General features: G+C 36.6%; 1 protein-coding gene and 1 pseudogene across 1 annotated transcript; both read right to left on the minus strand.

The window, feature by feature from the left end:
- Nucleotides 1-2,277: 2,277 nt before the first annotated feature.
- LOC112392275 (heterogeneous nuclear ribonucleoprotein A3 pseudogene) lies at nt 2,278-3,453 on the minus strand (annotated as a pseudogene).
- A 7-nt stretch (nt 3,454-3,460) lies between these two features.
- Nucleotides 3,461-4,571, minus strand: LOC112392396 (zinc finger protein 345-like; the record flags this gene model as incomplete). The annotated part of the gene is given in 2 exon segments (XM_024734128.1): nt 3,461-3,926; nt 3,928-4,571. Coding segments are annotated over 2 exon segments (1,110 nt in total), but the record flags the coding sequence as incomplete, so codon positions are not given.
- Between the last annotated feature and the right edge of the window lie 13,428 nt (nt 4,572-17,999).

The following is a 17,999-nucleotide window of genomic DNA, read 5'->3' on the forward strand; positions in this document are numbered from 1 at the left end:
TCAGCGGCCATGGCTCATGGGCCCAGCCGCTTCGCGGCATGTGGGATCTTCCCAGACCAGGGCACAAACCCGTGTCCCCTGCATCGGCAGGCCGACTCTCAACCACTGTGCCAACAGGGAAGCCCGCTTAATTTTAATAAAATGTTTCCCAAGCATTATTTTGACCAGGTACCCAGGTTTAAGTTATGAACATTGACAGTGTCCATTTATATAACCAACACTTGAAGTTGTTAAAGATTTAACCATTTTCTAATAATTAGCCTATTTTCTACACTGCTTATTCACGTATGTCCATTAACAAGTGGAATGTTGTCTGTTACATTTATTGGTTTGCGAGTGTTTTCTGGAAAACCGCAGTGTCTGTGAAGACCGATTTTCATGCTGGCATTGCATGCATCCAAATATTAATGCACAGAGGCACTGAATTAGAGCAACAAGAGCATATTCAAACACTAGCACGCCCCACCCCACCTTTTTTGCTTGTTTTGCTTGGTACTTCTTTTTTTTTTTTTTTTTTTCGGTACACGGGCCCTCCCACTGCTGCAGCCGCTCCCGTCGCGGAGCACAGACTCCGGACGCGCAGGCCCAGCGGCCATGGCTCACGGGCCCAGCCGCTCCGCGGCATGTGGGATCTTCCCAGACCGGGGCACGAGCCCACGTCCCCTGCATCGGGAGGCGGACCCTCAACCATTGCGCCACCAGGGAAGCCCTGCTTAGTACTCCTTAAAACAAAAATAAGAATCTCAAATTTAACGTTCAACTACCGAAGAAATCATAACAGCAGGGCACATACTTAGGGCTTGAATGAAATTTTAAGCACTAGCTGGAGCAAAACAGTAGACATTGGTTTATATATATATATATAAAACCTTGTTATCTAAAACTCTTCTCAACCAGGGTCTTCCAAACAAATTGTAAACTCATACCAACATGATTTAGGTTCAAGCATACACATGGAAATAATAGTGTATTCTCTGGGATTTTAAGTGAATACAAACTCTGACTATCCGAATTTGAATTCCCGTCTTGAGGAAGTGAAAAGCTTGTTTGTACTAAGCAACTGTGCTACACTTCTACTGCAGTAATCACTTGGGATGATTATATCTAGACTGTCCTTGGTTTCATCCAGTAAAGTGCAGAGGGTACAAACAGGAAAGCATGCCAGCCAGTTAAGGGTTCAACAATGCATGATTTTTATTCTCTTGCTCTGAGAGCTTGTATCAAAAAATATAAATTAAACCAAGGAAAATAACTGAAGATTTATGGGCCTCTTGTGCTTTAAAAAGGAAAAAAAAAAGTAGCCACTAATTCACTCAGATAGAGCAGGCTTAGTGGTCCTGTATTTTGAAGATTTTAAGAATGTTTCTTAAGGTAAGAGGAAACAGAAAACATTCACCATCCCTTTCCAGAATTTAAACAGAGGGCACAAGACATTCTTTACACCCAAATAAAACTATGGCAGCAGTTCACATGTGACCAAGGTGAATGTAGAATGGAGATGTTCTAAACACAGCTAGGACTCTCAGCAAAGCTAATACACTAAAATCATATGATTACACTTTGAAAGGAAATGCACAAAAACCAAATAGGAATTTTGAGATTTTTCATTTGAAGTAAATCTTAATGCTATTAAATTCACAAATATGCTAATTTAAATACCCAATTCTATTATATAAAACACACATTGCAAACATACAAATAACTATTCTCTCCACATGTCAGAGCCCATTCACTTCATGGTTTGGAAATGGGGAGAATAGATCCCCTTAAACTGCAAGTCAGCAAGTGTTTCTTTACAGTTAACTTTAGCAAAATTCATACAGAATAGTAATTAACAATTATTTCTTTACTTGTTAACTCACAAGGAAACACCTTCAAAACTGCATTTTGTTAAAGTTTCTGTACTAAAATGTAGCAAAACTGAACTACACAAATATTGAAAAGTTTAAAATTCCTTTATTTTTTATTCCTGGTACCACTACCACAATTTACAGGGCAATATACCTGATGTAATGAAAAGAAAAAGAAAAAGCTACAACAGATAAAAGACCTCGGGAATGTACATCTAATTGACACTACATTGCATTAGTCAATAGCTGCACTTTTTGCAAACTGTGGTTATGACAGTCCTGAACAAGAAGGGTTTCCTGTTTAAGCTGCAGTATCTTTTCTGACTATGGATCATCGTTCCTTTGTGGCAGATTTTTACAGTTCCTCTAATGCATTTGGGACGACTGTCTCAAAGTAACCTGCAGCTTTCCTGACAATTCCTTGCTCTCTCTTCTGCTAAGAACTGTAGCCCTTTTCTTCTGAGTTTTTAGAACCTTCTGCTACCATCTCCACCACTTCCACCACCAGATCCATAACCACCACCATAGGGACTTCCCGAGCTTCTTCCACCAAAACTGCCCCCCTTCATGGGTCCATAATTTGATTGCTGTTGTCCACTATAATTTCCAAAATCATTATAGCTACCACCACCACCATAGTTACCTCCAAAATTTCCTCCTTCATTGTAACCATCATATCCTCCACCACCGCCACCATATCCACCACCTTGGTTTCCATATCCTGGTCCCCCATCACCATAGCCTCCTCTACTACTGTAACTAGGACCACCACCATAGTTACCACCGTCGCCTCCAAATCCATTATATCCACCATCACCTCCTCCATAACTACCTCTGCTGCCACCACATCCACCACCATAGCCTCCTCTTCCACCAAAGTTTCCACCACGGCCAAAGTTACCTCCACCACCTCCAAAGTTTCCTCCATGACCCATAAAGTTGCCAGATCCACCTCCATGACCTCTTTGTGATCAGCAGATTGCACTTCTTAGAAAGGTCCTTTTTCACTTCACAATTATGCCCATTAATAGTGTGGTATTTCTGAACAATTTTATCAACTGTATCATGATCATCAAAAGTTACAAAAGCAAATCCTCTCTTTTTTCCACTCTGCCTGTCTTCCATAACTTCTATGGTTTCAATTTTGCCATACTTTTCAAAGTAGTCTTTCAAATTATATTCTTCTATATCTTCTTTAATACCACCAACAAAAATTTTCTTCACTGTTAGATGGGCACCAGGCTTTACAGAATCCTCTCTAGAAACAGCTGTCTTTGGTTCCACTACACGCCCATCAACCTTGTGTGGTCGAGCACACACTGCTGCATCCACCTCTTCAACACAGGAGTAAGTCACAAAACCAAAGCCCCTGGAACGTTTTGTTTGGGGGTCTCTCATCACCACACAATCTGTTAAGTGTGCCCCATCTCTCAAAATGTTATCTTAAGCTATCATCTGTAGTTTCAAAGCTCAGAGCACCAATAAACAGTTTTCTCAACTGTTCTGGTTCCTTTGGATCATGTCCCTCCTCCCCCCGCCGGCGGCGGCGGCGATGACGGCCAGAGTCGGGCTGGGGGCGACCGGGCGGCGGTATTACTTCCATTTTGACTCGCCTCTTCCAACTCGAGTTCAATATGGGACCGACCATTATGAACTTTTTGATGGCGATTAAGATTTGAACTTCTTTCAAAAGCCTTCCTACATTCCTTGCATTCATAAGGTTTCTCACCAGTATGAATTCTTTGATGCAGAATAAGGTCTGAAGAATGAAGAAAGGCTTTCCCACATTTGTTACAAGTATATGGTTTATCACCAGTATGAATTTACTGGTATATTACACAATTTAAAACTTTCCCACATTCATTACATTCCCAGCCCTTCTCACCAGTGTGAATTTTCTGATGTTGTGTAAGTATTGAATCTCTATGCAGGATTTTTCCACATTCCTTACATTCATACAATTTTTCATCAGCATGAATTAACTTATGTCGAGAAAGGTCTGATGAACAACGAAAGGCCCTTCCACATTCCTTACATCTGTAGGGTTTCTCAGCAGTATGAATCCTCTGATGTTGAATAAGTTCTGAAGTCTGACATGAAGGCCTTCCCACATTCCCTACAAACATAGGGTTTCTCACCTGAATGAATTCTTTGATGTGCTGTAAGTATTGAGACAGTACTAAAGGCTCTTCCACATTCCTTACATTTGTTGGGTTTTTCACCAGTATAAATCCTCTGATGCCGAATAAAGGCAGAAACATTGCTAAAAGCCCTAACACAATACTTACATTCATAAGGTTTCTCACCAGTATGAATTCTTCGATGTTGACTAAGGTATGAGGAACGATGAAAGGCTTTTCCACATTCTTTACATTCATTGGGCTTCTCACCTGTGTGAATCCTTTGATGTACTCTAAATATTGAACTAGTACTAAAGGCCTTTCCACATTCATTACATTCATAGGGTTTCTCAACAGTATGAGTTCTCTGATGACGAATAAGGGCTGTACCATTATTAAATTCTCTAACACAATAATTACCTTTAAAGGACTTCTCACTTGTATGAATGTTCTGATGTAGAAAAAAACGTGAGGCATTAGTAAAGGCCTTCTGACGTTCCTTAAATTTATTATATTTCCCCCTAGTAAAAATTATCTGATGTATAAAGTCTGGGCCACTATTCAAAGACTTTCTACGTTCCTTACATTCATAGGGTCTCATACAGATAGGCACTGTATAATATAAATTAAGTGCTGAAGTGCTACTAAGGGACTTCCTGTATTCTTTATAATCGTAGAATTTTTTGTCAGTATGACTTTCTTGATTTGTAGTAAGTTGTGAGTCTTGTCCATAGGTATTTTTATGTTTTCTGTATTCATAAAATTTCTCTTTAGTATTAAATGTTTTATGTAGAGAAAGAGATGTATGCTGAAAGAAAGTGGCAATGTCTTCAGAGGTACATGACACTTGACTAAAATGTCTTTCCTGAGATTCCCGTTTAAGTCCATGCTTTGTAAACCCTTCCATTATAACCCGTTGGGATGAATCTATTTCATAGTTATCCTTTTTCAGAGATACTTTCTGGTTCTCAAACCTAGATTTATATTCTGAAAGAAAACACAAATAAAAACATTCACTTTTTTTTCTTGGAAGATACAAAACTTTGAATAAAGAAGGGAGATTTACAGTGACATTAATGTCTATAAATGTGAATGTAGTTTTGATATGGTGGTACAATTTGAAAAATAAAGAAAATGTAGAAATTGGAAAGTGATATAGGAAGGTAAGAGGGAAAGTGATTAGGAAAAGATAAATCGGTGATTGTCAAATTTTGGAACAAATTCAAATTATATTTTGGCAAAAAAAAAAGTTTGACAACATAGCCTTTCTCACACATTCAGTGTAGCAAATAAAAATGATACCATCAGCATACAGGGATATTTGCCAGTTTCTAGCAAAATTTCTCCTTTGACCCAGCAATCCCAGTTCTAGGAACCCAAACAGGTACTCTCGGGAAAAAATCTGAAAATATTTATGCAGAAGCATATCCACCTCAGAACTTGTTGTAAGAGCAAATGATTAGAACCAATCCAAATAGCCACTAGCTTGGTACTGCTCAAACTCATTATAGTATATGGACAAAATAGAGTTCTATGTGACTGCATAAAGAAATGAGAATCATATAGGTATTCCTATGGAGTGATCTCCATGATGTATCTTTTTAGAGTGAAATAGCAAGGTGGAATAAACTATCTAGTGTATGCTACCATTTGTATAAGAAAGGGAATGCATGAAGATATATACATATGTGTTCACATTAGAAAAAACAATGAAAGGATAAACCATAAAGTTTATAAAAGATTTCATAGGTTGGAGGGAATGAAAACAGTGGAAGGGGAGAAGAATGGAAGCTAGGCATCTATGAATTTATGCTGGTTTGTAGGTCTGACATTGGAAATGTAAATTTTAATAAATTTGTAAAACAAAATTAAATAATAAATACAAAAATATAAAAACCAAAATTGAATAGATGAACCTTGTTAGGTTGTGCCATTGGGTTGTGCCAGAAGCAGAGACAGAAAGTAATTCTAATGGTGCTGAAATACAAGATTTGATTGTACATTACTAGTGGGTTACCAAACACTATTGAAAACATTGCATGGTAGTGATCTGAGTGTTCTTATTACTTAAAATGTACAATATATTTTATGTACATTTCCCAAAAAGATATTGAAAAAAATAAGAGGAACAAAGGGGAATAGTCTCAATTCATCTGATGAGGCTGGGTATAAAATGAGACAAGAACAGTATTTGAAAAATAAATTATGATTCAATATAATTAATGGGTATAGATTCTAAACAAAATATTACCAAATTGGATCTAGTAATTTAATTAAAACCCCCAAATCATCATGACAAATTGAATTCATTCTAGGAGTATCAAGTTAAATCATAAGAAAATTTGTTAATGTAGGCCATTAACAAAAAAATAAACAAAATTCAGCATCCGGTCATAAACTCTTATAAGTTACGAATACAATAGAATTTCTTTATACTAATGAAGTGTATCCTCACAAAAATACAGCAAAAATACACATAACAATGAAAGTTTAAAATCAAGCCCCAATTCATCTTTGTGGTATTCTTTCCCAAAACCCCCAAATCCAATCTAATCATCAGAAAAATATCAGACCAATACAAATTGAGATATATTCTACAAAATACCTGACAAGCATTTTGTCATAACTGTCAAGGTCATAAAAAAACAAGAAAAAAACTAAAAAACTGTCATAGACCACGAGACATGACAGTAGAAAAAAGACATTAATGGAAAACGGTGAAATCTGAATACGTTCTACAGTTTAGTTAATAATAATGTACTGGACTCCCCTGGTGGCACAGTGGTTAAGAATCCACCTGCCAATGCAGGGGACACGGGTTTGATTCCTGGTCTGGGAAGATCCCACATGCTGTGGAGCAACTAAGCCCATGCGCCACAACTACTGAGCCCATGTGCCGCAACTACTGAAGCCCGCACACCTAGAGCCTGTGCTCTGCAACAAGAGAAGCCACTGCAATGAGAAGCACGCATACTGCAATGAAGCATAGCCCCCACTCGCCACAACTAGAGAAAGCCCGTGTGCAGCAATGAAGACCCAATGCAGCCAAAAATAAATAAAATAAATAAATTCATTTAAAAAAAAGAGAAGCCACTGCAATGAGAAGCCTGTGCACCATAACAAAGAGTGGACCCCGCTCGCCGCAACTAGAGAAATCCTGCACACAGCAATGAAGACCCAACACAGCCATAAATAAATAAATAAATAAATAAATGCATAAATCTTGGGTTCTTAGTTTTGATTAGCTTTGACAAGTATACCACAACAATATAAGGGAAACTGATATTGGATGAGGGATATATAGGAACTCTTTACACTATTTTTGCAACTTTTTTGTAAATATAAAATTACTCCAAAATTTAAAACTTTTTTAAAAAGAAGAAAAATTATGACTATAAAAATCATGTAAAACGATGAAGACAGTAACACTACTTCTTTTTTTATATTAAACTTAAAAAAATTTTATTGGAATACAGTTGCTTTACAATATTGTTAGTTTCTACTGTACAGCAAAGTGAGTCAGCTATATGTATACTTATGTCGCCTCTTTTTTGGATTTCCTTCCCATTTAGGTCACCACAGAGTACTGAGTAGAGTTCCTCATGCTATATAGTAGGTTCTCATTAGTTATCTATTTTATACACAGTATGAATAGTGTATCTATGGCAATCCCAATCTCCCAATTCATCCCACTCCCCTTCCCCTCTTGGTATCCATACGTTTGTTCTCTACATCTGTGTCTCTATTTCTGCTTTGTAAATCAGATTGTCTATACCATTTTTTTCAGATTCCACATGTATGCATTAATATACAATATGTGTTTTTCTCTTTCTGACTTACTTCACTCTGTATGACAGTCTCTAGGTCCATCCACTTCTCTACCAATGACCCAATTTCGTTCCTTTTTATGGCTGAGTAATATTCCATTGTATATATGTACTACATCTTCTTTATCCATTCCTCTGTTGATGGACATCTAGGTTGTTTCCATGTCCTGGCTATTGTAAATAGTGCTGCAATGAACATTGGGTTGCTTGTGTCTTTTGGGATTATGGTTTTCTCTAGGTATATGCCCAGTCGTGGGATTGCTGGATCACATGGTAGTTCTATTTTTAGTTTTTTAAGGAACCTCCATACTGTTTTCCATAGTGGCTGTATCAATTTACATTCCCACCAAGAATGCAAGAGCATTCCCTTTTCTCCACACCCTCTCCAGCATTTATTATTTGTAGATTTTGTGATGATGGCCATTCTGACCAGTGTGAGGTGATATCTCATTCCAGTTTTGGTTTGCTCTTCTCTAATAATCGATGCTGTTGAGCATGTTTTCATGTGTTTGTTGGGCATCTGTATGTCTTCTCTGGAGAAATGTCTATTTAGGTCTCCCACCCATTTTTTGATTGGGTTGTTTGGGGTTGTTTTGATATTGAGCTGCTTACATATTTTGGAGATTAATCCTTTGTTAGTTGCTTCGTTTGCAAATATTTTCTCCCATTCTGAGGGTTGTCTTTTCATCTTGTTTATGGTTTTCCTTGCTGTGCAAAAGATTTTGAGTTTAATTATGTTCCATTTGTTTATTTTTGTTTTTATTTTCATTAGTCTAGGAGGTGGGTCAAAAAAGACCTTGCTGCGATTTATGTCATAGAGTGTTCTGCCTATGTTTTCCTCTAAGAGTTTAATAGCGTCTGGCCTTACATTTAGGCCTTTAATCCATTTTGAGTTTATTTTTGTGTATGGTGTTTGGGAGTGTTCTAATTTCATTCTTTTACATGTAGCTGTCCAGTTTTACCAGCACCACTTATTGAAGAGGATGACTTTGCTGCATTGTATATTCTGGCCTCCTTTGTCATAGATTAGGTGACCATAGATGCGTGGGTTTATCTCTGGGCTTTCTATCCTGTTCCACTGATATATATTTGTTTTTGTGCCAGTACCATTATGCCTTGATTACTGTAGCCCTATAGTATAGTCTGAAGTCAGGGAGCCTGATTCCTCCAGCTCTGTTGTTTTTTGTTTTTTGTTTTTTGTTTCCTCAAGATTGCTTTTGCTATTCGAGGTCTTTTGTGTTTCCATACGAATTGTAAAATTTGTTTATCTCGTTCTGTGAAAAATGCCATTGGTAATTTGATAGGGATTGCATTGAACCTGTAGATTGCTTTGGGTATATAGTCATTTTCACAATATTGATTATTCCAATCCAAGAACATGGTATATCTCTCCGTTTGTGTTGTCTTTTATTTCTTTCATCAGTATCTTATAGTTTTCTGCATACAGGTCTTTTGTCTCCTTAGATAGGCTTATTCCTAGGTATTTTGTTCTTTTTGTTGCAGTGGTAAATGGGACTGTTTCCTTAATTTCTCTTTCTGATCTTTTGTGGTTAGTGTATAGGAATGCAAGATATTTCTGGGTAACACTATTTCTGTTGAACATTTCCTGGAAGGTGTCACCACTGCAGTAAGACTAGAAAGAAGTATCCAAGTTAGAAGCATAGGAAAACAAGAAAAGAACTAAAAATATTTGCAAATTTCACGATTAGTGAAAACTCTACTAATTATTATTCTACTAATTAATGAGTTATGGCAAAAATCAACACATATAATGCCAAGAAAGAAAAGTCAATTTTATACCTTTTTAAAAATTGCCACTGAATATATATGGAATGATTTCTACACATCTTATTATTAATAATAATAGTAAAAAGAAAACCAGCACAGTAAAAAAGGATGCAGAAAGAATAATATCCCATATAAAAGAGGAAAGAAGAATTGAGATATAAATGTGAGCGTGCTTTAACAAAATAAAACCGATAAATCTGACTAGACATACAACAAAAGATTAACTAGAGTGGGGATGGCAATGGATGAAGCAGTTAAGTATTCAAGCATGACTCCTCTAAGTATAATTTTTATATAGTTTTGACTTTTTTTTATGGCCATAACAGCAGCATTTTCCTGTCAGGCCTGATTTTTTTATTTTTTATTTTTTTGGCTGCGTTGGGTCTTCGTTGTGGTGCATGGGCTTCTCATTGCAGTGGCTTCTCTTATTGCAGAGCACGGGCTTCAGTAGTTGTGGCACGCAGACTCAGTAGTTGTGGCTCACGGGCTCTAGAGCACAGGTTCAGTTAGTTGTGGCGCACAGGCTTAGTTGCTCCATGGCATGTGGGATCTTCCCGGACCAGGGCTCAAACCTGTGTCCCCTGCATTGGCAGGCGGATTCTTAACCATTGTGCCACTGGGGCAGCCCTAGTTTTCACTTTTGAACCATATATATGTTTTATATATTCCAAATATAAACTAAAAAACATCTAAACTCAGCAATTAAACTGTATATTAAATTGAAAATGCAGAGAAAAGTATTAAAGTAATAAGTTTTCAAACTGTACTCTGGAAATCCTTAGTGTGTAACATATTCTAAGCAAGAAACAAAAGAAAAAAAAGAAAAAAAAACAAAAGAGCAAGAAATCTTGAACGTGACTTAAATTTTTTGGTCAGTAGTTGTGTTGGTATTCTAATTCTGAAAGTATTCTGTGGCACTTAGGAGAGAAGATTTGAGCAAATATATTCATGTTGTGGGAAATAGGAGTTTTTCCCTGTTCAAGGGAAAGTTATAAAATTGAAATGCAGGAAAGTGAGACAGAACCTTGTCTTTTGGATCTGAATTAGAGTTATTAGAATGAATCAATGACAAAAATATCTTTCCTGATTCTTTCCACTGAATGGGTATAGAAGCAATGACAGCTCAGTAGTAGTGATACTCAGATATTGGTTGATGAACACCATTCCCTATTAAAAGAAACTAAAGCTTCTTAATGAACTGGCTAATTCCAAGCACAGAGATTATTCAGTAGTGATAAGGGGGAAAATGTATCTTCCAATGCAAAGATCTGACAGTCATTTCCATAACTACTTGATCAAAATTACCACCAGTGCAATGAGAACACTTCAGTTTGCCTCCTAATAAGATGAATTAAGAAGTACACAACCCTACCTGAGTATCAGATCAGACCCCAAATTTTTTAATGGGAATGTAATCATTGGTGGCAATTAGATAAATCCTGAATGCAAAACACTCTAAGACAGTTTGGCCTTCACTTTAAAATGTTCTTCTTTTGGGGACTTCACTGGTGGTCCAGTGGTTAAGACTCCATGCTCCCAATGCAGGGGGCCTGGGTTCAATCTGTGGTCAGGGAACTAGATCCTGCATGCCAAAACGAAGATCCCACACGCAGCAGACAAAGATCCTGCGTGATGCAACTAAGAACCAGTACAGCCAAATAAATAAATATTAAAATAAAATGTTCTTATTTTGAAAAACATAGAATTGATTTATTTTTTTAAGGTACACATTACAGAAGATGATGTAATAAAATTGAACACAGGCATTATATGCATTGCTGGGGAAAAGCTTTAGAAATTTCCTGCAAAAGGGAAAATTCCCTGGAAAGTCCAGTGGTTAGGACTCAGAGCTTTCACTGCCGGGGCCTGGGCTTGATCCCTAGTCTGGGAACTGAGATCCTACAAGCCGCACCGTGTGGCCAAAAAAAAAAAAAAAAAAAGAAAAGAAATTATGGGGGAAAATCCATTTGCAACAAAAGGTATAGAAAAATGGCAATTTTAATTAGAAATTGAAATTGGAAGGCAACCTAATTATTCATAAATTGCTATATTATAATGTATCTATATTATAATACTGATATAATATATAAAAGTTTATTGGGATAGGAAGGCATATGATGTAGTATTTTAGAGGAAATTCATGATGCATTTATATACATCTAATGTGTATATATACATATATATATATAGAGAGAGAGACACACACACACACATACATAAATGCATGTAATATGTGTGCTATAGCTAGCTATTTCTTTATGGACTGTAAAAACTCATTTTCAAATTAATTTTTTAAAGTTACCTTCTATCTGTTCACCTGTAATTCAGATAAAAACATGTCCATTATGTCTACACCCTTTTGATTTGGAGAGGAAACATGGCTTAGGAGCTTGGATCACGTACAGCTTGGGTTCAGACCTTCTCTCCAAAACTTACTAGCTGTTGACCTTGGACAAGTTACTTCAAGTCCTTGTGCCTCAGTTTCCTCTTCTGTAAGTGGGGCAAAAAAGTATTAAAAAATAAAAATCATGTCATAGCTCTGCTTAAAATCTTCTATTTATGTCCCATTTTACTCAGAAAAAGTTCAACCACAATTTACAAGGTCACCATAAACTGACTCTTTCCAACATACACCTCTCTGATCACATCTCATACTCCTTTCCTTGTTTACTCTGTCTTAGACAGATTGGCCCTTGGTGCTTTTCATACACAATGAGCCTGCCTGCCTCAGGACTTTTGTAGTTACTGTGCCCTCTGCCTTAAATCATCCTTCACTCCCACCCTATTATGTTGATTGCATGCATTAATGCGATTGCTTGATCATCGACTTTTACCTCAATCTTTTCTCGTCTGCAGTCTTTGCCTTCCCACTACAAGCACATAACCTTTACACCCAAAACTCTCTACCAAGGTGACTGCAATCACTCCCAAGGCTCCAACTATTATAGCTCTGTGAGGCTTTTCCACCTTTCAATCTTAGCCATTTCTTCTGGTTGCAATACGTGAACTCCTCTTACAATTAATTGTAATTTTTGAATGATTTGAAAAGATACTTTCCCAATCCTCAAGCTATACATTTCTTAATAGTTCATATTATTTTATAACCTCTATGTCTCCTAGAAAAATATCCTCTACACATAGAATATAAGGGAGTGTTGGCTGAAAGAATGAATACATAAATAATGAATCCAGAAACTAAATGTACTAAATACCAAAACGTTCCAAGGGAGTGACACATATATAAACCAAAAGATAAAAGAGAGTGAACCAATAAGCAGGAGTAAGATCCCAAATAAAGGTAGAAGCTTGTCATCAGAATCACCTGCTATGAATAGGAGGGAAAAATGAGAGAAAAGGAGCAGAGATAGGGTTATCTTGGAGGTGGAGGTGTGGGCATTTGGAAGCTCATAGTGAGGTTTACTTTTCTATATAGTTGTGGACCTCTGAGGGGATATTTCCCAAAATATCTCAAAGACGTGGTCTCCTCATTGAACAACTCAGTTACATCCTGCACTCCTCTCCTCTTGCATGACCATCAGTCGCTTACCTAGATACAGGCCCCTTGTCAGCTCACTGTCAAAAACACCCCAAGGCTCCTTCCCTTGCTCCAATAAAGAGATCACTTCTGGCTTGGGAATGGAAAGTCCTACTCATGAGAGAAGAAAGATTTTTATGTTGTAGATGTTCCAGCACTCAAATCCTGTCCTGTGATCAGCAAATAAAGGAGGATGTCACTATTGCAAGGGCCACAAAAAGCACAGAAGATGGAACTTTGGCCTTAGGCCCAACGATGCTTCCCAGACTCTGCAAAGCTCAAGGCATTTCTTTAAGGAATAGGGAGAAGAAATGCATAGGATATATGAAAAGCATTGAAAAATTCTTCTTGGGGGAAGCACATAATCCAGAGGGCAAACTAAGACTTTTTGGAGATAGTTGTGCTTACCGAATGAGACCAGGTTGCTATAATTCTCCAACATTACATATCTGTACAAATTCCTTTGAGTTGAGTCGAGGCATTCTCACTCCTCCTGAGAGAAGTTTATGGACACATCCTTGAATATCACAAATTCCTGAAATGAAAACTTGTGTAATGAAAATAAATGATTTCAAGATGGAAGGAAAGACAAAAAAAAGATAAAAGTAGAGGAAGTACAGGAGAATTTTACAGGAAAGAAGAGAAATGGAGAGCAAACAGGTTGGGGTCAATGCCTGTGATGTGAGTGAAGAATAGAGAGTTAGTGTTAATCAGTGAGCAGGTCTCACACAACCCAGTTCTTTCAGACAAAAACTCCTGTGCACAGTGAGGATTCTGAGATCTTTTCTAATTTAAAAGTATACTAAATTCATTTAAGACAAATATCGCAATTAAAAAGCCAACAGGCATATAGTATATTCTCAATAAAGAGGAGTACCCTCCTTCCTCCTGTCCCCTGAAAACTCAAGTTATAAATAACTGGTAGCCCCTTGGCAGGGTATCAAAGGATAAAATTTTACAATAATAGGAATATAAAGAAGACCCAAACATTTTCAACAATCAGAAAACAGGTCACATGAAGGCACCAGGAAACAGAAACACAATGGCCTGCTCAATAGTACCCTGAAATGAAAAAAACAAGCGAACAAAAGAAAATAAACCAAAAATATGTGATGAACTTTTCAATAATAAGAGAGAAATGAGTTCTTATCCAGCCAAAATTCACACTAATGTGAGGGTTGTATAGGACATTTCTAGATAAGCAATGGCTCAAATATGTATCTCCTATGAACACTTTTTCTTTCTTTTTCCTCTTTTATTGTTTTTCCTTTTATTTAAAACAGATTTTTCAGCTTTAATGAGATATAATTGACAAATAAATTGTACATATTTAAAATGTACAAAGTGATGATTTGACATACGTATACTTTGTGAAATGATTACCACAACAAGGTTATTTAACATCTCCATTGCCTCAAATACTTACCTCTCTTTTTTTGGGGATGGGGGGGTGAGAATACTTAAGGTCTACTCTCTTAGAAAATTTCAAGTAGAGTATAGTCACCACAATGTACATTAGATTCCCAGAGCATCTTATAAATGAAGGCCTGTACCCTTTGACCAGCATATCCCTATCTCCTCCACCCTCCAGCCCCTAACAACCACACCATTCTATTCTGCTTCTATGAGTTGGACCTTTTCTTTTTTTTTAGATATACACATAAATTAAACCATATAGTATTTGTCTTTGGCCAATTTCACTTGGCATAATGTACTCTAGATACATCCATGTTGTTGCAAATGGCAGAATTTCCTTCCTTCTCATAGCTGAATAATATTCCATTATATGTATGTATATCTAACTATCTATCAATAGAAAAAGAAAAAAAATCAACACAGCAGAGTGGCAAGAGAAGGTCCCAGTGAGTGACGAATATCTCATATCCATTTTATCTGTTCATCCATCAATGGACACTTAGGTTGTTTCCATATCTTTCTGTGAATAATGCTGCAATAAAAATGAACATGGGAGTGCAGATAACTTTTCAAGATACTGATTTTGTTTCCTTTGTATATATGCCCAGAAATGGGACTGTTGGATTATATAATAGTTCTATTTTTAATTTTTTGAGGAATCTCCATACTGTATTATAAAGGCTTTACCAATTTTCATTCCAAATAACAGTGTACAAAGATTTCCTTTTCTCCACATTCTCGCCAACACTTAACTTTTGTCTTTTTAAAAAATATTTATTTATTTATTATTTTTTTTAGGCTGCCCTAGGTCTTAGTTGTGGCACATGGGCTTCTTAATTTGCGGCATGTGGACTCTTAGTTGTGATACACATGCGGGATCTAGCTCCCCAACCAAGGATCGAACCCTGGCCCCCTGCATTGGGAGTGCAGAGTCTTACCCACTGGACCACAAGGTAAGTCCCTGTTGCATTTTTTTAAACTAACTTTTATTGGAGTAGAGTTGATTTACAATGTTGTGTTAGTTCTTGCTGCACAGCTAAGTGAATCAGTTATACATATATCTACATTTTTTTAGATTCTTTTCCCATATAGGTCATTACAGAGTATTGAGTAGAGTTCCTTGTGCTATGTTGTCTTTTTGATAGAAGCCATCCTAACAGGTATGAGGTGATATCTCAATGTGGTTTTGATTTGCTTTTCCCTAATGATTGGTGATGTTGAGCTCTTTTATGTACCAGATGGCCATTAATATATCTTCTTTGGGAAAATGTCTAATCAGGTCCTTTCCCCATTTTTTAATGAGATTATTCACTTTTTGTTTGTTTTTGCTGTTGAGTTGTATAAATCTTTATATATCATGAATATTAATAGCTTTATCAGACATCTGGTTTGCAAATATCTTCTCTCATTCTGTATGTTGCCTTTTCATTTTGATGACTGTTTCCATTGCTGTGCAAAAGCTTTTTAGTTAAGTGTAGTCCCACTTGTTCATTTTTGTTTTTGTTGTCTGTGCTTTTGGTGTCATATCCAAAAAATCATTGCCCAGACCAGTGTCAAGAAGCTATTCCCTATGATTTTTTCTAATAGTTTCTTCTAATAGTTTTATGGTTTCAGACCTTATATTTTCTTCACTTTTTTTCATTCTTTTTTCTTTGTTCCCTTCTGAGTTATTTCAAATGACCTATCTATGACCTCACAGATTCATTCTTCTGCTGGATTAAGTCTGCTGTTGATGCTCCCTATTGCATTTTTCATTTCATTCATTGCTTTCTTCAGCTCGAAAATTTGTTTGGTTCTTTTTTATGATTTCTATCTCTTTGTTAAACTTTTTGTACATTGTTTTTTTATTTCATTGAATTGTGTTTCTGTGTTTTCTTTTTTCTCACCAAACTTCCTAAATATTTTGAATTCTTTATCAGGCAAATTGCAGATCTCCATTTCTTTGGGGATGGTTACTGGAAGATTATTGTATTCCTTTGGTGGTATCAGGTTTCCTTGATTTTTTGTGTGTGTTCCTTGAAGTCTTACATCATGTTCACATTTGCAGGAGTCTCTTCCTCCAGTCTTTACTGAATGGCTTTGGGAGGGAAATACTTTCTTTCAGCCTTTTCTGTGGACTTCTTTTTTCTAAGAGAGTAGTAGAGGTTGTGTTATATTAAGATCAAGTACTAAAAGGGCAAAGAGTTACACAAGGAATCAGGGGGGAAAAAGCAACATGGCAGAGGGGCAAGAGAAGGTCTCAGTGTAAATATAAACCAGGAAAATTAGGACAACAGCTAGGTAACAGAGATAAAGAAAAATCTGTCCAGATGGAAGCACTGGGCACATGGAAGACCATGAGAGACTCTCCAGGAAATAATGTTTGACTATGTGAAAATTGCTATTAATATATATTACATATTAATAATATATAACATAGGGACTTCCCTAGTGGTGCAGTGGTTAAGAATCTGCCTGCCAGTGCAGGGGACACGGGTTCAAGCCCTGGTCCAGGAAGATCTCACATGCTGTGGAGCAACTAAGCCTGTGCACCACAACTACTGAGCCTTGCACTCTAGAGCCTGCAAGCCACAACTACTGACCCGCGTGCCACAGCTACTGAAGCCCATGTGCCTAGAGCCCATGCTCTGCGACAAGAGGAGCCACTGCAATGAGAAGCCCACACACTGCAACAAAGAGTAGCCCCTGCTCACTGCAACTAGAGAAAGCCTGCGCGCAGCAACAAAGACCCAACGCAGCCAAAAAAAGAAAAAGAAACTAACACAACATTGTAAATCAGCTATACTTCAATTAAAAATTTTTAAAAAATAATAATATATAACACATAATATATATTAACATAAATATAAAATGCTATTAATATATTATATATAAATATTAATAATATATTATATTAGGAACATTGTTACATTTTGAACAATACTTACTAGAAAGCTAGGCAAAAAATAAAAATTAAAAAATACACCCAGAAAATTAACTTCAGAAAAAAATGAAAATTTATACAAACATCTCACAAGATGACTATTTAGTAATGACTTTTTACTTCAAATCTTCCAAAAGTTAAAGCACTTTTTCTACAATGATGCTTTTCTTCTTTCAAAATAGTGACTTTTACTCCAAAACACACTAAATAAATACGTTATAAGAACTGATATGAGAACATTGTATGGTTTTAGGCAAAGTCAAACACCAATTTATTCTATACAACCATTTTCAGTTAGAGAACATCATATGGAACACATTTACAATGTTGTGACATTTGGATGAACTTCAACTATTCTGTTGCATACTTTGGCAGGTGAGAAGAGTGAAGAGAGAGTGTTGTCCAGCACTCTTTGGAATGTTATGCATATGTGCTGTTTCAACACACTGTCATGGTTACCCTGTATTTTGCCTTAAGGCAGTTTGTATGTGTGCTATTTATTTTAAAGCTTATAAGATAACAAGGAGCCCCAATAAGCTT

The sequence above is a fragment of the Neophocaena asiaeorientalis genome, unplaced genomic scaffold (assembly GCF_003031525.2).
Source record: "Neophocaena asiaeorientalis asiaeorientalis breed wild unplaced genomic scaffold, Neophocaena_asiaeorientalis_V1.1 scaffold280, whole genome shotgun sequence".
NCBI classification, from domain to species: Eukaryota; Metazoa; Chordata; class Mammalia; order Artiodactyla; family Phocoenidae; genus Neophocaena; species Neophocaena asiaeorientalis.